We start from the raw sequence: 20,527 nt of genomic DNA, 5'->3' as shown, positions 1-20,527 counted from the left end.
ACAATAATTAATATTTTTACAGTGCTGTAATGGTTGGGTCTAAGGGGGTAGGCGTTAAAAATACAATTAATTAGGTAATTTAATAGATAGCATAAATAATACTTGGTACAACTACTGTTTTTACATTACTGTAACGGTTGGGGTAGACATTAATAAAATGCAATAAATGGGATATTTAATAAATAATATAAATAATTCTTTCTGGGAGAGGCAGTGGCGCAGTAGGTAGTGCACTTGCCTCACAGCAAGAAGGTCGCTGGTTCGAGCCTCGGCTGGGTCAGTTGGCGTTTCTGTGTGGAGTTTGCATGTTATCCCTGCCTTCGCGTGGGTTTCCTCTGGGTGCTCCGGTTTCCCCCACAGTCCAAAGGCACAGGTAAATTGGGAAGACTAAATTGTCCCTAGTGTGTGAGTGTGTATGGATGTTTCCCAGAGATGGGTTGCGGCTGGAAGGGCATCCGCTGCGTAAAACATGCGCTGGATAAGTTGGTGGTTCATTCTGCTGTGGCGACCCCAGATTAATAAAGGGACAAAGCCGAAAAGAAAATAATTGAAAGAATGAATAATTCTTGTTAACATCCGGCTGTAACCATATCTGATCTAGCAACATCCAGTCAGGACCTTTTCTTTATTGTCTCATCCAAAAGACGGCATTAGTTAATATGATTCAAAGTAATGTTTGCTATTTAGAAATATTATTAAATGAATTAGGAAAATAATGTAAAATAGTTAGAGAGGTATAATTGTTTTCGCCCCATGGCTCTCAGTGATATTTGGTTTTTGGCCCTTCATATGAAAAACTTTGGCCACCCCTGGTTTACACATGGTTACACACATTAAAATAGTTCCTTTACCATTATTTGCTACAATAATTAGTGTGTGTTGTTATTGCTTTTAACTTAGCTGAATGAAAGAAGGTAATATTTTTATTTACATGACTCTATTCTCCTTTGTGCAGATTATTATAAAAAATAAAATAATAACTGTCCATGAACTCCACAACATGCAGTTTTCAGTCAGCACAGTAATAAAAACAACACAACTATATGGTATTTTCACTTGAAATGAGATTTTCCACAATCTGCGTAAATTGTATATGCTAGATACATGTGGTTGTGATATCAAGAAAACATGTCTGTATCTTAGAGGCATTGAAGTCAACAACAAGCATGTAATTTATCATAAAAAATCTTTACTTCATGAACGTCCATGACATACACTTGTGCTAAAACACTTGGTGAGACTGAAACAAACATTTCCATAACAGTACACTCTTGTTTGATTACTGTATTTGTTGTGTTGGCATTTTCAAGAACTGCAAAAATTCATACTTCTCATGAAAGTACAACAGAACTACTGTACGTCACTTCTGAAGAACACTATAGCGAACGACAAAACAAATTAACTCTAAAATCGCACTGTGAAATTACACTTTTTACAAGCCTGTTAAAAAATAAAATAAAAGCAAAGATCCGATCATACTGAAGTAAAGGAGGAAACTCAAATATTTATGGCTCAAGAGTGCAGAACGTATGTGCAAAGCAACTGCATACTGATCTCCTCACACACAAGTCATACATTCGATCATTAAATAATTTCAAGTGAGTGTTTGCAGTTCCTAAGCGAGGCCGAACAGACAGGAACAAAAGTAAAAGCCATTAGAAAAAAAACTGAATGTTGATATGTGTGTGAGAATGAGCAATGGCACAAATCACAACACATCTGGCACTGTCTCACCGTCCAGGCAGAAAACCAGACCATTTCTAATAACCTCTGTAGGTTTTTTTTTTTTTTTTGCTGGTGAGTCTATAAAAGAATATACTGGAAACATCCGTGCTTCATTATCCAGGTTGCATGAATCAAATCCAGTAGAGAAGATTTATATTTCATGACCTTTGCGACCTCGAGTGCAACATGTATATATAGGGACACTGACGGTGAGATGAAATCATTCAGACAAGAGTATACAGTAATTACAGTGTGTTTTTCCACTTCGCCTTTTCCTCATGTTCATCTCAATGTGATGGGGCAGGAATGTTACGCTTGTATATGTGTCTCATCACATCGACCGGTGAGTCCTGCTTATTAAAAACCACAGACATTTATGCATCTTTCACAACCAAGGCTGCAGACATGAGGAGGGACACAGTACAGTGACAGTAACTCTTCGGTATTGGTGTATAAAAATCTTTTTTCTTGTTGTTTTTCTCCTCTGAATAATGATCGCTAATCGAGGACATTCAGAATCCAGCAACTCGATGAGCGTTCGTTCACACGTGATGTCTCTCTTGTAGTGCTCGTGATGATAGTGCTGTGCCAAATCAGAGGAGATCCTCTGCAACTATGTTGTCCGAGCCACAAAGAGGGGTGCGGGTGGTTCTGTGCGTCACACGAATGAGGAGAAGCCTGTGACGGGAGTTCGTGAGCCTGGCGCAGGCTGGCCGGCAGGGGTGTAGACCCCACCGACACTGTGCTGCGTCACCACTGTCTGATAGTAGGACTCGTTGTCCCCGCTGGCACACTCCTCGTAGGAGCAGGCCAGCGTCTGCTTCAGCCCCTTCTGCTGCCGCTTCCACGAGTTGAAGTACGACGGGTCGCTCATGTAGTGATTCACGAACGAGTGTTTGATGGGCTCCTCTTCACACTCGCTGTCTGTGGCCTGATCAGTGGAGATGTGACAAGAGAAATCATGTTATGCTGCAGTACGCTGTAGGATTATTCTATAAATGCAGAAACATTTGAGAATCAAAAGTCTTGATTTCTTTCAGCTTTTTTTCAAATGGTTGCATTTGAAAATTTTCCCAGTCATAGGTTGTGGCTGGAAAGGCATCCGCTGCGTAAAACATATGCCAGAGTAGTTGGCGGTTCATTCTGCTGTGGCGACCCCTGATAAATCAGGGACTAAGCTGAAGGTAGATGAATGAATGTATTTGAGAATATTTCAATATTCTGTTACTCAAAGTCATGAATCAGGATGATACAGGAAGTCACAAGTTGAAAATCACGAAATCTTGTTGTCAAAATTAGTCAGTGTGTGTTTCCCTCTTGTGTTATTTTTGGATAATATTTAACTTCTTTAATTTATAACAGCCCTAAAGGGGTCATTCACCCAAAAATAAATATACTCACTGTTTACTTCCCCTCATGTGGTTTTAAGCCTTTATGAGTTTCTTTTTTCTGCTGAACACTATCTGAGGATATTTTAAAGACACCTGAAAACTGAAAACCATTGACTTCCAAAACAAAAACAATGAAAGTCAATGGTCACAGATTTCCAGCTTTCTTTGTTTGTTTAGCAGACGAAAGAACATTTAACAGGGTTGGAACAAGTGAAGGGTGAGTGAATGATGACATAATTTCATTTTTGGGTGAAATATCCCTTAAGCCAGGGGTGCCCAAACTCGGTCCTGGAGGGCCGGTGTCCTGCAAAGTTTAGTTTCAACCCCAGCTAATCAAGCTCTAACGAGGCTTTCTAGAAACATCTTGCAGTTGTGTTGAGGCAAGTTGGAGCTAAATTCTGCAGGACAACAAGTCTCTAGAACTGAGTTTGGACAGCCCTGCCCTGTACAACATTACATTGTTTAAAAATTACTGTTGTCTCATATAAATATCTGGTCATAAATCTTGCATTAATTCTGTTACCACAGCATACTTCACCTTTATACTTATAGACTTATCTTCCACGGTTATGTAAGACACAGGAAATTATGTCACATGCCCTCACTGAAAGCTGTGCATGCTCTCAATACATTTTGATCTAAGAGGTTTCTACACCAACTTTTACTATATTATACACAGAAGAATGAATTACTAATCACACAGTTGGTTGTTCAATAGTCATTTCATTATGATTTCATTATTGCTATGTACTGTTAGCATTAATGTTAGCAACTAGAATTTTTGGTTGGAAAGTTTATAATCATCAACTGTTAATGTGGAACAGAATTGAAAAAAATTACTTATACTAATACATTAAAACTGTTTGCTAGTTACTGAATTATTAAAACAATATATTCTTTTAATAAGATACTGGAAAGAATTTAGTGAAAAGTTTTTATTTTTGTAATGCAAATGTTGAACCCAATGTAAAACCCAACAGTCAACTATCAAATGAAATGAGTGTAGTTAACTCAAACTTAACTGAAAGTTAATTCTACTCATTTGAAAAGAAAACTCAGTGTTGAAGGTAATGAGTTAATTAAATACCTCATTACTTCAACTTAAATGGAGTAAGTTCACAGTACTCATATAGATTTGTTTTTAACTCAAATGGTTTGTAGCAATCGGTTTCCTCAAATGGTTAGAGTTGCATTAACTTATTGGGTTTTACAGTGCTGTTATATAATCACTCTGTAGGCAAGAGTTGATGTACACCCAAAATCAGAAAAAGTACCTCAGACTCAGACATTTCTGCAGGCCTCTCCGTCAGCGCAGTGCTCTCAGTGGAAACCACGCCATTGTAATTGCTACAGATGTCTTCGTCTGAATAGCGCAGGCCGGCTGGATTTGGTCGTGGAGGAGATCTGAAGGAAAAGATTAGGAAATATTATGCTTGCTTTGTTCACTGTTGGTTACTAGCTTCCCAATACTACAATCAGCCACTCTAACAACGTGCTAGAAATGCACCTGAGAGTTCTGAGAGAGTTTTTGTCATGCAAATTCTCTTCACAAGAAACACATTTTTTTTTTACAAAAATTATATACAAGACAAATAATATAGTCTTATGGTGAGCATTTTATATTTGTTATACTGTCTCTCTGTTTTTGTCTGGGAGCAATTTAAAAGTGAGATTGATTAAACATGATTAAATGTAGTTAGATCAGAAAGAAAATCATTGTAAGTAAACAGCAAGTAGATATAGTGAATTTAAAGCAGGAGTGGGTGAGGATTATAAAACCTGTGGAAGTGAGATGAAAACAACTCCTGCCTTGGAGACAAAATATTCTGTCATTATTTACTCATTCTCATGGTGTCCCGAACCTGTATTACTTTCTTTCTTCTGCAGGAAACAACATATTGAAGAATGCTGCTGTCCAGCAGTTTTGGTGACCATTGATTTCAATTGTATGAAGAAAGAGAGGAGAAAATACAACTGAAAATCTTTAAATATTTTATATGTTAAGGAAGAAAAAAGTAATACAAGTTTGAAGAACATTGGGGAAGGGGTGGCTATGAGTGTTGGACAGAATGTTATTTTTTGTCTGAACTATGCCTTTAAGGTTAGGGATTGCATATCAAATATGAACAATAAAAGAACTCTTTAAATATCAACTAGTCATTTACACAACCAAACAACTAGTCCATTTGCACAGTTTGTGTATCTAATCAGTTGTAATATAACAGAGTGATAAAGCTTGTTTCAATTGCTTTCTCAAATCATATTAATAAGGGGTCATTTACATTTGCCACAATCTTGTGTTTATAAGCAGCTCAATTGACTTGAAGAAAATTACATTTTTTTCGGTTGGTTATAAATAGTTATAATGCTAAATTACCAGGGCATAGTAATCAGACATGGACAAAGTACAAATAGTATAAAAAAATAACGAGAAGAAGTCAAGACAACAAATATTTTTAAGCTGCGTATTTTATTAAGTTAATCAGGTTTCAACTAAAATGTTTTATACAAAGTTTAACTTAAGATTTTTAGTCAGTTTGATTAGTTAAGATGATTAAAAAAGTTAATTTGATTGAACTAAAAAAGTGAAGGCAGCAAGAATCTTTTTACAATGTAAAGACAGACTTTTTAAAACTGTTTTATTATTTTCATGTAAACTTTAAAGGAACACTCCTGTAATGAGTCGGGTTAACAATTGAGCTGAGGATCCAAATGTAGCTTTATTAAAGACAATCGTCAGACAGGCAAAGGACATAACTGGTGCAAACAGGAGCATAAAGGTAATCTATGAGCATGGTCAAGACAAGACAAGATAAGATAAGATAAGGATAACGCTTCGAAATGCTCACTTACAGTTGACAAGACTCAGCAAAGAGTGTGTGTGAATGAGGTGTCTTTATAGTCCTAGTAATCAGTCCTCACTAGCTTCAGCTGTGTGTTTACAATCAAGGGGGATCTGGTTCAGGTGTGTGAGTGCAGGGAATGATGGGATTTGTAGTTCATTTCAGTGGCAGAAATGTAGTCCGGGTGATAGTGCATGTTTCCGGCGATCTGCAAGGGCTAGATCGCTGATGATCGTGACAGCTCTATTTATTTTTGAAAAAGGTTAATTTTATGAGTGTCCTAGAGTTTACAAGAACCATTGTTAATATGCTCAGTTGATTTCTTGTTCTAGTGGGGTCACTTTTAGCTTAGCTTAGCATAATAATTTTAATCGGATCTAATTAGCATTTGACATACAATTTAACTGGATTTAACAAGTAATTTACAATATTAACAAATCCCGAGTGGGCTGACACAAACATAAGCTGTTTTTTTACAGTACCTGGTGCCATTCTTCCTCAAGAAGACGCCCTTCACATGAACAGGCCTACTGTTGAGCTCCAGAGCCGTGAATCCTCCGTTGTCCAGCGTGACCGTCTCCTCCACCGTGGACACAGCTTTACCTACAGCAGTCAGCATATCATCATCACAGCAAAAACATCACCTGGGTCAAACTTTAATCACGGTTTGCTGGACGGAGAGGGAGTCTGAGTGGGTGGACGTGTTTATCAAGATGAATATGCATGCGGATTTATAAAACAAGAGGTTAGCTTTAGGTCACCTGTTCCACAGCTCTTGTACTTTCTGTTCTGTCCATGCAGGACAAGGCCAAAAACCACCAGCAGCAGCAGAATCAGGCCACACAGTGCTAGCACAATGAGAAACCACCACTCCTCATAAAACGGGGTGTCCACTTGAGCTGTTTATGATAGAAAAAACAAAATATAAAGATTCAGGGAAATATAGGAAAGTCGACTGTTCACATTTTTTGCTTGCACATCACTATAGGATATCTAATATTTTCCATTAATTTGAGTAAATTCACTTCGACAATTTCAGATTCAAAAATTCTGCTGACATGAACTGTAGAGTATGTTATGTAAAAAGGAAAAGTTTTCCTTGGTAACGTTTAGTGTACTGAAGACTTCTTCAAAATCATCTCTAATAATTGTTAGTGATGCCACGTTGTAAAGAAACACAAGTTGCCAGCACTCAAGTTTACACAGAGACATAACATGTTTGATTTCAAAGTATTGCATTTAGAAACAATTTTTCAAATGCTGCCAAATTTCTTAGGTTTTCTTTTTATTTGTCTAAGCATATACTTAAACTGTAAACCAATTTACATTTGTTTACTATGTATTATATATACATTGAATACCACAGTGATAATATCCCTATTATGAACATACTCATGTATGCCTTCCTGACAATAAAGCTAACACACATGCCAGTGGATTTTAGTAAATATTAGTATTTTTAACCCAGGCTCTATGCGGATACATACCCAGGTCTACATTTCTGGGGACAGTGAAATACGTAAGCAGAGGTACATCTGCTCGCTGTTTTTGTTTTTGCAAATCCACCAGAGACTGTAGCTGTGTCTCATTTCCGAGGCTGCCTCCTCTGAAGACTGCAGACTTCAAAGGTGAGCCCTTGGAAGTCCACACAGGCCGAACCGAGCATTTTGATATGAGATGATCCGTAACAGGTGTCGTTAATAAACGGTAAAAAAATTAATTCGTAAAAGTGATTTTAAAACTTATTTTAAGCGATCTAAAGGCAAAACAAGGTTTACAGAAGCTGGAAATATATTCCCTATGATCTGTACATGTACACATAAAAATGTAAGTTGTCTATAAAATCACTCTTTAGTAAGACATGTCATACTCTTTTTGTTTTTTAACACGTGTTCAGATATCCAAGTGAAATAAACCTAATTCATACATTTAATCCAGAATTTTCTTTTAAAAGCGTCCTGCTGTTATCAGCACGTAATGAATCTTGGGATGTTCGTGGTCGCGAAAGATCCACCGGTTGTGTCCTTTATTACCTGGTAAACGAAGGACGCAATTTGAGGCTGCATTTGAAGGAGCTTCAAATTTTTTTGAAATGAGACCGCCTTCATTGCGCTGTGATGACGCAGTGCACTTCGAATGCATCCTTCGGAGGATGCAGTCTCTGAAATGAGACACAGCTTGTCTATGTTTTTTGATGATCACAAATTCCTCTCGTGTGTCTTCTTCACGCGTAAATTCACCAGAGTGCGCAATATACACTTCAGCCGACCAGGCCAGCTTGCTGTCGACTGACTGACCCACCCACTCAATTCCTTAAACCCAACCGATAGTGTTTTCAAAAACAATCTAGAAAAAATTTATGCCGTCGTGACCATGTGATTTCACCACGTTTTTAGCCTGTTGTTTATTTATTTAGTTTTTGCTTTTATTTAAAATGGTTTCTGGAACTGCTCTTCGCCAGACTCAAACCCCATCGTCAACTCTATTCCGTATCCCAAGTTTGCTGACATACACGGCGAGCTACAAGGCAACCGGTAACACCGGAAAAGCAGTCAGTTCATTGAATACCATAGTGATAGTGTCCCTATTATGAACATACTCATTTATGCCTTCCTGACAATAAAGCTAATACACATGCCAGTGGATTTTAGTAAATATTAGTATTTTTAACTCCATACTGCCTGTGGTGTTCATTTTAGATGTACCTCTGGCTACATAATTTGCGTTCTCCAGAAATGTAGACAGGGATATGTATCCACAATTAGCAAAAAATGTAATTATTTGAATAAAAACTAGGAAATTGGCAAGAAAAATCACATGCATCTTCTAAACAGCGTAAAAGTTTCATTTAGATAGACCTCAAATGGATCACAGTGCTTACATGTAGGGTACTATGAAGGCTATTTGTGTACTGGGTGATTCTTTTATAGCTTTAAAAAATCCTGGAATACACAACACAAACTTTGCACAAAATTCATTTTTTCAAAGGGGCCAATTATGCACTGAAACATAATATTTATTGCATATCCAAACCAATTATCTTGAGTTTCCATTATAGTAATGCTGATAGTCATCAATTTAGAAGGTATTTTCTGATTTGAGAGAAGCAGCAGTGATCATCTACCATATTTAGAGCAGCAGTGACACGTGTTTACTGGCCATCATCCTATCTGCTCATCTCTAGTGCTCTAGAGCAAAGGAGAGTGTGGCCCAAATGTGCCAGAACTCTCCAGTCATTCCTGACAGCCGATGATGGACCGCTCTGACAGCAATACTGAGCTGCAGTGACATCAACTCACAGACAGATTGCTGCATGCCTGTGGTATGAATATTTCATCCCTGTAACATGCAAGATGCTGATAACATACTTTGCTTTTCATTTACAAACAGACCTCTAGGACTTGCACCGCACTGCATTAATTACTTGCTGAGGCAACATGGTAGATTTCTTACACTAGCAACCCGTCCATGGCCATGAAACATCTTTAACAGCATCATACTTTTCTGAAAGCTGCAATATTTTAGAGTGTAACACTGAAATCTTGATATAAGCACTGTTAGCAAGGTCAAAACTGCAATCACAAAACATGCATCGTGACTAAGTTTATAATCTCACATGCTATATTAAAAGCGTTTTTGTTATCATCGGCAAACTAATAACGGTAAGACTGTGTTAACAACTTGAAACATTTTCAACAGCATGATGATTAGATCTCAGCTGTAATATTCAGCCAAAGGTCATGACTATATATGTTTAACACCTGAATCTTGCTTTAAGTTCCTTTTAAGGCACTGAAGCCTTCGTTGATGAACTTCCTCCATGCAGTAATAGGACAGAAACTTGTATTATCTGTGATAAGGCTGGTAGTTGAGAGTCCACGAGCAACAAATTTGAATGTAATTGCTCAACCACAGGAAAACATATGATAACAAGACAATCTTAATGAGAATACATTTATAATAATTAAAAAGTATAAAGAATAGCAAACCTATAATTCCCAAATGCACTTAAAATAATTCAGACTGTTTTGTAAAAGCTACATTCTTATGTCAAGATACTTGCCTAAAACGTTAGAACAATTTGATAATGCAGCACAATGCATGCTTTGTGGATTGTTTATTCTATTGCTAGACATTTTCTTTCATCTGTTTTAAGGATACACTATTTTATATAACTTCTTTTTCACTCGAAAGGCAGAGCAAACAGTCTTTTCAGCATTGAAACAGTACTTTTAGTATTGACTAAACATGCGCAGATTAGAATCACAATGAAAATGTGTGGATACAGGTATTTTGTACCTAAACTTACTGAATGTGTATTTGTAGGAATTTCCTGGTCAGACAAAAAAGGAAACTAGTTAAATTATTTATGATTTACTAACGAGGGGCAACATAGTGGCGCAGTAGGTAGTGCTGTCGCCTAACAGCAAGAAGGTCGCTGGTTTGAGCCTCGGCTGGGTCAGTTGGCGTTTCTGTGTGGAGTTTGCATTGTCGTTCGCGTGGGTTTCCTCCGGGTGCTCCAGTTTCCCCCACAGTCCAAAGACATGCCGTACAGGTGAATTGGGAAGGCTAAATTGTCCGTAGTGTATGAGTGTGAGTTAGAGTATGGATGTTTCCCAGTGATGGGTTGCGGCTGGAAGGGCATCTGCTGCGTAAACATGTGCAGGATAAGTTGGTGGTTTATTCCGCTGTGGCGACTCCGAATTAATAAAGGGACTAAGCCAAAAAAGAAAACGAATGGATGATTTACTAACCTTTACGCTCCATAAATAATGAATTTTTGTGTGATTATGTTATGCCTAAAAAAACATGTCTTAAATGTTGTGATTGAAATAGCTGCAGTTTTTGCCAAGATTAGGCACAACAGAGAACAGAATGTGTGTGGTATAAGAATGAAGCTAGTTTCCACATGTATTTATTTGGAATGCCAGAGGAACACGTTATATTGTTTTCCAAATATGCTTTTTTTATTTGCTTCAGGAATTAAAAGACAACTTGGAACAAACAACTAGGGTGAGTCATGTAATACCAGCATGATCTTAGTTCCCTCAAATGTCTGATCTGTTATCCTCGTGCCTGGATAACAGGACTTTCAAAACCACAGATGTCAAAACATACATCTTGTGGACAATGTAAAAACAGTCGGATATGGCCTACTTTAAGTAAATGTAAAAAACGTTCGAGCTGAGTGCAGGGGTTCTGTCCAGTCTTTCACCTTTATTTTAAAAATGTTTTTCTTATTATCTTGGAAGCTTGTCTGTTTTGTTTATAAGCCTATTATTTGTCGAAAAATAAATACATATAATATTTAAATAGACCTAAAGAAAAGAAAATGATATTTTTATACTAATTATACTCAATATGTGTAACTTAGCTGATTTTATTAACTGAATAAATTTTTTTTTTTATGAAGTTGGCTAACTTTGACATCATGAATATTGATTATTTTCTTAGAACCCCTATATTTGTTTCTGGCTCTGCTTATTTGCCACTATGCTAATTTGCGCTGAGCTTATAGAGTTGGTTGATATGTAAATGAGATGTTACGTCTTTGTACTTTAATGTGTGCATTGTCTGTAAATCATCTCCAGAAATGTCTTTGCCCATTAGCATTGGTTTAGAACAGGGGTGCCCAAACTTTTTCGTATGAATGAACAAAAACCAAGTATCATTGATAGCTGTGGGCCAAAGATAAATATACCAAACTATTTTACTTCAAGGTTGCCATGGGTAATTTCCTAATTCATCTCATAATATTAAAAAATAAATAGAAATAATTACTTTGAATTGTATTACCTAATGCAGTATCTTTTCATTTTAATGCAAAGTCTCTTCATTGTCTTCTGTCATTTGTACATTTTAAACTAAATCTGATTAACTTACATCATTTAAATTGAAACATTTGATTTCAGATAGCTTTTTTGTAGCTTAACAATAAAACAAACAAATAAAAGGTTACCACTGGCCCTAGTTTGGGCATCTCTGCTTTAGAATCACGCTAATTTGCCCTGTTTGGTAAATCTGACCCTTAATATCTTATGTAATTTTACTATTCAAGAAAATGTATCTTTCAAATTTGAACTGGTAAACAAGAGTGGTACTATGAACACAAATGAAGACATAAATAGGTGTTCACTAGGGTTTAAGTCAAAACCTCAAAGACATTGATGGCAGAAACAAAAAATTTTGAATGATTCACTGTTTGAAAGTGTTTAAACTGCCACATGCTGGTCACAACAGTGTTAATGCAACAAAAACTGATTGAATGTGTAATCTATCAAATACAATAAACAAATAATTTAATACAATTAAACCATATATGCACAGACATTTAGTGTTTACAACCTGGCATCCATATTACAGTGTTTTCAGTCAATCAATGTTTAATGAGTAAAAAAAATATATATATATAAATATAATAATAAAGTAATATATTTATTACATTATATTTAGCTATATTACACTAATTTTATATGATTCATATTTGTTTTTTCTCCAAAATAATTTTAACAATCTTCTGCGACAGTTCTGTGAAGCATATTAGTTCAATTAAGCCTTGCTAAGCAGTGTGAGGGCACGGTGCATAAAGGTCACGTGGGTGTAAAAAGTCACATTACAGCTAAATAATATCAATAGTAACCGACGACATGTGGTAATGTCTTTGATGACTCATCACCACTGTGCAGAAGTGTGTGGAGAGAGTGTAATTACCTGACATGGCAGCAGAGGGCGCACTCGGCTCACCGTAGCCAAACTCATTGACGGCCAGCACCCTGAACTGGTAACTGATTCCCTGCCGCAGACGGTCGAGACTCACAGAGTGAGAGGTGCTGGTGGGAGGCAGGTGTCGCACAAACGTATCCCACAACCCCTCATCTGTGGAGAGCAAGGTCACTTTCTATGAAAATGTCACTTTACACTTGGAAGCATTAAGTTCATTACACTTAGCAGACGCTGATATCAAGAGCAGCTAGCAGCTGTTTCCCTGCCTGACGAACAATGCTGTTGAATGTGAATCAAAGTATGACATGGAAAGGGCAGTTATATAAATGAAACCCACAAACAATGGCAAGTAGATGTTCAGTGGATGATTTCAGACCAACAATCAGACCCCTAAACAAACACTCGACAAGCACCAAATGGGAGTAGAAATTAGTTTAGGTTATGAGCAGCAATAAATGGTTTGAACTAGAAAAGTGAAGAAAAACCTGTAAAACACGCACATATTCTGGTGACTTTTACCTCAGCGGAGAAAAAACACATGTGCTTTCTGTCTGTAACTCATTGTGGGGACATAAACCACCAAAATATGGACACTTTAGACAAATTAGGTTAAAAACAACAGGTTATTGGCTCTACTTTGAATTGATGATGCAGTGAGTGATGAAAATGACCCACATTGTTCAAATATGTGCAGAAAGAATAAACCTTATGGAAAAAAACTCAGATAGCTGACAGGACGTGGTTAATAGATTATATACTGTGTATAGTGTATAGATTATATAGGTGTGGCAGATATTGGACACTGACAGCAATAAAACAGCATTAATGAGATTCCTAGTCAAATCTAAGATCTGATATTACATGAAAACAGTAACTATACAGTTTAATATACAAATAATTTGTGAGGTAAAATCAATATGCAATATATGGGACATTCTACCAGACAAATACATTTTCACCTATAAAAAATGCGACAGGGCCTGACTTAAGCTTGTCGTCCTAAAAAAAATCATACAAAAACAAGCATAAAATCATACAGTTCAATGATAGAACGCATCCTCGATCAATGTCAGCTTCTCCTCCATCAAATGATGTCACTACCTCTGAGTCATAGCCTTAAAGGTGTATTGCACGCATTTTATGTTACATTTCATGCAAATGTGACAGGACTGACAGAAACATGGGGACAATTGTACATTTATTTGTATTTTATATTTGTAATATTTATTTGTAGAATTGATTTAATATTTTATGTTTTTAAATCTACTGATGTGGATGATAACAACTTAAACTTGCTATTTCTGAAGTTTTTTTTCTAAATAACAGTTTTTAGCATAACAAAACTATTAAAGCTGTAAGTTCGATTGGGCTGAGGACAAGGACAATGACAGGGTTTGAATATTTGTAAAATGCTTTTAATAATGAACAAAAATCTGAAAACCAAATGAACGACATACTCCTTTACAGGACGATTCACAGAAATCAACCATCAGTCCATTTTAGAGATTTTTGGGATGAAAAACTTTTTATTCACTGTGTTTATGTTTTTATTTTAGGGACAGAAAATGTACATTTCTGGTAGAATGTCCCATATAATCAATTTATCAATAACATCATTATCCATTTCAGTGATATTCTTGTACTATTAATAGAACAATACATATTCTTGTACTATTAAATGTTTTATCAGGCTTTTTATTAATATTTTACAATATTTATTCTACCTTCGTTTTAATTTTAAAAAATATTTTGCTATGTGTTTATTATTATTATTATTATTATTATTATTATTATTATTATTATTATTATTATTATTGTTATTATTAATAATATTTTCCCCAACATTGATAGTTTTAGTAACTAGTAGTTAGCTGCATGGATCCTTCAGTTGAGATTTTAAGGTTATTCATCTAATATTTCATCTTACATTGATTTTTATTTCAGCCTAATGTCAGAATGCAATTATTAACCTTTTCTGTGTTTAATATTTTTTGCTCATGTAGCTAATAATAACATCAGTATTTGCAGAGTTCTTTCCCATTAATAATAAAAGCAGCTAATAAAGTGTAGAGAACTTTGGAGACACTTTGATCTCCCTTAAAGTTCACTTGCAACTTTAAACTGAAGTTTTCAATTTTAGAAGACTTGTGAAACCTTAATGTATCAATAATCCCCTCACCAAGATAAATATAATTTAAAGGGCACCTATTTTACCCCTTTTCAAGATAAAAAAAACACTTTTGTGTATCAAGAATGTGTCTGTAAAGTTTCAGCTTAAAACACCCATCAGATTATTTATTATACCTTTCAGAATATTGGGATTTTCTGTTCTAAACACAATGCAGCTGTTTTTGCTGCCTGTGCCTTTAATGCTCCCAGCAGGCACACAACATCCTAAGACGTTAATATTAGGTTAGATTTAGGTCATGACGTCAGGTGACCAAAATTCAAAGTCAAGCCAGCGTCTAAGGACAACGTTATTTTGACATCCAATAACAACGTCAAATTACGTTGATATTTGGTTGATTTTAGGTTGTGTTGGAAAGTGATCAAAATCCAACGTCTGATAGATGTCATGGTTGTAACGTCCACACAACGTCAAGGTGTAACATGATTCGATGTTGATTTTAGGTTGGACGTTGACGTCAGCCTGACGTTGGGTTTTGACATCAACCCGATTTTCATTCAGGAAATAAAAAAAAGATATATTGCATTTATATCACTCAAATATGACTGTGGACAGACTATAACTACACACAGTTCTGTCCAAACAGCTTTCAAAAGATGATTTTCATCATAGGTGCCCTTTAAAGTTACTATGCAAGCTACTTAGTTTATTAACTTGACAGCACTGATATATGGTCACTTTTTATTTTGCATTAAAAAAATACACACAATATGTACCTGAGGGACGTGCTTCAATCACATAACCCGTCACATGTCCTGCTCCTGCTTCCCCTGCTGTCCACTGGATGTTAAGCATAGATCCTGTCTTCGTGATTGACATTTCTACAGGTGATCCGGGAGATCCTGCACACAGAGGAGAGCATGCAGTCAGGCCTGCCAGATATTGATCCACACAGGTGGGTTTTTTTCACAGCCTGGATTTCAGACACCTCTTGCCGAGGAGCAGGTAATGGAAGCTGTGCTCAGCGACCCTCAGACTTTCTGCTGATCTGTTTGTTGGTGTGCTTGTTTGGTTGTGGTTGTGTAGCTCACCTTTGACAGGACCCGCTGTGATATTGGCCTCTGCCTCAGGCCCGTAGGCAATAGTCTTGGCCTGCACGCGGAAGCAATAGGTCATGCCTTTGGTCAGGTCACGCACCTTCAGCCAACGCTGCCAGCTGCCACGAATATCCACCGTTACCACTTTAGTCACACCTGATAGATACACAAACACACACACGATTACGCACTACCACACAACAACAGCAAACATTGCAATACAGAATCTGCCTCCCCGCAGTGAGTTTGTCTTGAAATCAATTACTCTATTTATGTGTTATAAACTATAAACACTGACATTATTAAAACCAGACAATTTCTGCTCCGGGGCCATGGAAACAAGAAAATGAGTTTTATATAAACAACTCATCATTAAACATCAAAATAGAGTTAAATCACTACTGGCGATGGTAAAAACATAAGCTACTGTTAGAGTAACAACATTATGAAAACAGATTCTGATACAGTAGAAAAATGCACTACTGTAGATTTCTGCAGTGACTGGAGGTTTTTGTTTTTGAGGGGGGGGCTGGTTCTGGAAGTATTTTTCACTTTTATATCTTAAGCATTTTATAGACGTTTTAAAAAGTCTTTGTTAAAGCATTGTCAGCCATGAATAAAGCCATGATTTGAAGCTAAGAAGAAAAAAAAAGTCAAACAATAAGGCTCATATAGTGCCAAAAAGCCTGTACTTCTAATGAAAGAAAGAACTATAATCCCTCAAAGCGTTGTAAATGATGCAAACAAATGAAAACAAAAAGTACAAAACTATTAATTTAAAGTAGTTGATTTTATCTATGGACAGTATACATTTACATTTTTAATGCATTTTGACATCATCGGGAGACTGACGTTGGGCCCTATCATACTCCCAGTGCAATAAGGCACAATATGCGTTTGGCGCGATTTGTTGTTATTTTCAGACCAACACAACCCTAATTTTCACGCTTTACACCTCGTTGTTTAAACAGTAAATCCATTTGCACTGCTTTGTGGACTCATGGGTGTTCCGATTTAGAAAGGAGGTGTGTTAAGGTGAATTGTTGGCGCGTTGCTATTTTGAGGAACTGAAATAGACTGTGCAATAGACCAGCTGAAAGCAAGTCTAAAGTTCAGCGCAGAGCACGTTAGTTGTGCGCCTTAAACGCGTACACATTGCTTAATACACACAGGATGTACAGCAATATGCAAATATTTTTATCAATAAAAAAATTAAAGGATCAAAATATTACAAAAATTATTTATTTTTAACATAAATATAAAAACCTCTGCCTTTCTGCATTCTTCATCTCTGGGGGCTTTTTTCAGTTTATTCATGACAATTTGCAGTTGTAAAATGTTATTATTATTAGCAGTATTATTTATTATATGCATATTTTTATTTGTTTTAATAAAAACAAGTTTAGATTTGTCCACCTGTCAGGTTTTGGACCATATGGAGCAGAATAGGACGTGTGTTTGGATATAAAATTTTTAAATATTTTTTGACCGCCCTTCATTATTATTGTTCATTTATTTGTTTGCTGGAAATTAAAACTGAATTTAGAAATAGTTTTGTAAAAGATCTTTGCGCTTAACAAACGAAATTAAACATGTAGGCTAATTATGAAGCATTTGTGGGATGTCTTCAGTGAAGTGCGTACAACACCTTTCCATTTCCACGAAAGTAAAGGAGTAAAGAGTAAAAGTAAAGTAAAGAGAAAGGAAAGAGGCCGAATAGAGGAGGCTCGTTCTTTATCCTCGCAGCAGATGGTCTGTTTAATTGTTTTCTTACTAGTAAAGTGTTCAGTTTTTCTAGTTACAAAGTCCGCCATGAGTAAATGCAACATGGCGTGATGTAACTGACACTTAAAGGGAATGGGAGATGAGACTCTGATTGGTTTAATACACGTTATGCTCAAAACACACCCATAACTCATTAAGAGAATAAGCTCAACCCTGTTAGACCATGCGCCGCAGCACAGAGCGTATTCCATCCTTAAAATAGCAAAAGTGGATTCAGACACACCCTTAATGCTTTTGCGTCATGCGCTTTAGACTGCTTGGTTAAAATAGCGATAATAAAAAAATTAAAAATAGTGATATTTTCTGTTGTAGTCCAGCTTGTGTGTGATTTTTATTTCACATGGAAATCATCCATGCTCATATGGTTGTGGCTTGTATCATTAATATCATTATTATTAAGATTAAGATGTATTTGGGTGGATATCAAACAGACAATGCATTCCCACCTGGCATTTACGTCTCTTTTGTCTACTTCAGAACTCTTTTATGTATGTGTAAAGACCCTTCTGATGTTTTACTCTAATATTGTACAATTTACTTACAGTAAAGTCAATCATTAAAAACAATTAGATGTACTTGTGTACTTTGTGAACTGAGTAATGCAAGTAAAAATACTTTATTTTGTTTCATTTTCTTGACTTAATGAGGTCCTTATGCAACATTTATACAGTTTTAACATCTTGTATATGCATTATTGTATACACTTAAATATATCTAATGAACACTTTAGAACATTAGAGGCAATTACACAGTGCCTTTTATTATTATTATTTTTTTAATCTCATTTTTTAAACAAACTTTTATTGGGGTAGTATAACAGGCGGTGCGGTGGTGCAGTGGGTAGCGCTCTCTGGGTGTGCTCCGGTCCAAAGACATGCGCCATAGGTGAATTGGGTAAGCTAAATTGCCCGTAAATTGTCACACTCAACATTTTGTGTGATTGAGTGTGTATGGGTGTTTCCCTAGTGATAGGTTGCAGCTGGAAGAGCATCCGCTGTGTAAAACATATGCTGAATAAGTTGTCGGTTCATTCCGCTGTGGCGACTCCAGATTGATGAGATTGAGATTTCAAAATGTCACAAGGGATCAACCGTCTTGATTAGCTTGTTCAGGTGTGTTTGACTATAGGGTTGGAAATAAAATCTGGAGGACATCAGCCCACCAGGACAGTGTCGTGACCCCTGTTTTAGAGCATATGAACATGAAAGGAAAGCTGCAGTCTTTATTTTTCAGTTCTAATAACTACACCAGAACTGGTAAGAAAACATTTAGTTTTTTCAGAATAAATACCACTGTTAAATAGGATTATTTAAAGAACTTTTTGTAATGCAGGGTGATGGATTTAACAGAAGTTTATACCATCGAATAACAACCTCAGAGCACACAGTAGGTCTTTCTGTAATGGTTTATAGCTCTTTGTTAAAAATCAATTTCCTGTGGAGAAAATGAATGCAGGTTTTGGCTTAGGAATAGCGTATTCAGCTATGACTGACCTTGAATAGGGGCGGTGGGTTCATACACCACCCTGTACCCTTCCACCACACCGTTGGGAGACAGAGGGAAACCCCAGGACACGTTCAGAGTGCTGCTGGTCACCTCAGAGAAACTGATGAAGCTGGGGGCGCTGGGTGCTGAGAGAACCGCACAGTTCAATCAATGTGACAAATACACACTCATTTCATAAATGACATGAAATACAATTGAAGCAATCAGCAGCTTGAGACTGTGTTTGTGTTACTCTGATTCCACCTTGATTAATCAATGCTCTTGTGCATAATGGAACCACATGAAGATCTTGACCACGTTTCAACTTCACTTCAATTTTAAATCAAATGTATTCCAAAAAGCCATACAGTCTAGACAAGAGCCAGAAATAATAAGGAAACTGGCAAGTTTTAAAAAAAATACATTTATCATTTAAACAACCAAGTCATTTTGACCATTTTAATAATTTACCTTGATGATTCTAAATGTGGGTAATGGACAAATTGACCACATGTATTTCAGTATTCTAACTTTCTGTTAGCAAAATCACAACTTTCTGTTAGCGAAAACATAATTTTACTATGTCTTTGGTAGCGATCTAATAACTCGTACACAATTATAGGCACCATTACAAACAAGATCTTATTTTTAGGTTAATGACTCAAAATACATTCAAAGCATACCTGTCAACATTCGGATGTGAAAATAAGAGATACCCCCCCCCCCCCATAAAACCCCCCATCGGTTCTTAACTTTTGTCAGCGAAAAAGTTAAGAACCGATTTTAACTGTTTATTTCAGTTATTGCCTTTTGTTTTACCTGCTTTCTGGAACAGTTTTTCGCCGGAATCTAACCCTGTTGTTGCGGTCAACTCCTCTCTGCAAGTCTGCCAGCATACACATCGAGCTACTGGGCAAACTGGTAACAGCGGAAAAGCCGTCCACACAGAGGTATGCAGTAAACTGGTAGTTTGAAGCCATCGGCGGCATCATGTCGCCCCCGTGGCATTTGTTTTAAAGATGAAATGTAGCCATACGTAGCTCTGGCTACATAATTCACGCTCTTCAGATATATATATATATATATATATATATATATATATATATATATATATGGGTGTACATTTTCACAATGAGCCTGTATTGAACATTTTTTTGGATAGATTTTCAATAAACCTTCAATAAATATTTTAACATATTTGAGTTTAATAAATAATTGTAATTTGTAGTATTAATAAATGCATGTTTACAATTACATTTAAAGCAACATAGCTACTCACTAATGTAAATGTGGTTTGTCCAATCAGATTTTTGATTAATACATTACAAACACAGCGCTTCAGTCTCTCAG

At 36.4% G+C, this 20,527-nt stretch overlaps 1 protein-coding gene across 2 annotated transcripts in view; it reads right to left on the bottom strand.

The window, feature by feature from the left end:
* Window positions 1-1,172: 1,172 nt before the first annotated feature.
* sdk1a (sidekick cell adhesion molecule 1a) overlaps window positions 1,173-20,527 on the bottom strand; it is a 637,737-nt gene continuing 618,382 nt past the window's right edge. Inside the window, exons 38-45 of one of the 2 annotated variants that reach the window (XM_056453953.1) lie at window positions 19,186-19,323; window positions 15,902-16,063; window positions 15,587-15,712; window positions 12,671-12,835; window positions 6,721-6,858; window positions 6,442-6,562; window positions 4,391-4,520; window positions 1,173-2,656 (exon numbers count right to left, since the gene is read on the bottom strand). In XM_056453953.1, the coding sequence (XP_056309928.1) occupies window positions 2,384-2,656; window positions 4,391-4,520; window positions 6,442-6,562; window positions 6,721-6,858; window positions 12,671-12,835; window positions 15,587-15,712; window positions 15,902-16,063; window positions 19,186-19,323 (1,253 nt within the window). In that variant the 3' untranslated portion in view covers window positions 1,173-2,383. The remainder of the gene's footprint in view (window positions 2,657-4,390; window positions 4,521-6,441; window positions 6,563-6,720; window positions 6,859-12,670; window positions 12,836-15,586; window positions 15,713-15,901; window positions 16,064-19,185; window positions 19,324-20,527) is intronic. The other variant, XM_056453952.1, reaches the window with a different exon arrangement.

Source organism: Danio aesculapii, chromosome 3 (assembly GCF_903798145.1).
Source record: "Danio aesculapii chromosome 3, fDanAes4.1, whole genome shotgun sequence".
In the NCBI taxonomy this organism is placed as follows: Eukaryota; Metazoa; Chordata; class Actinopteri; order Cypriniformes; family Danionidae; genus Danio; species Danio aesculapii.
The sequence above is the reverse complement of the archived record's forward strand: the minus strand, read 5'-3'. Positions and strand labels throughout refer to the sequence as shown.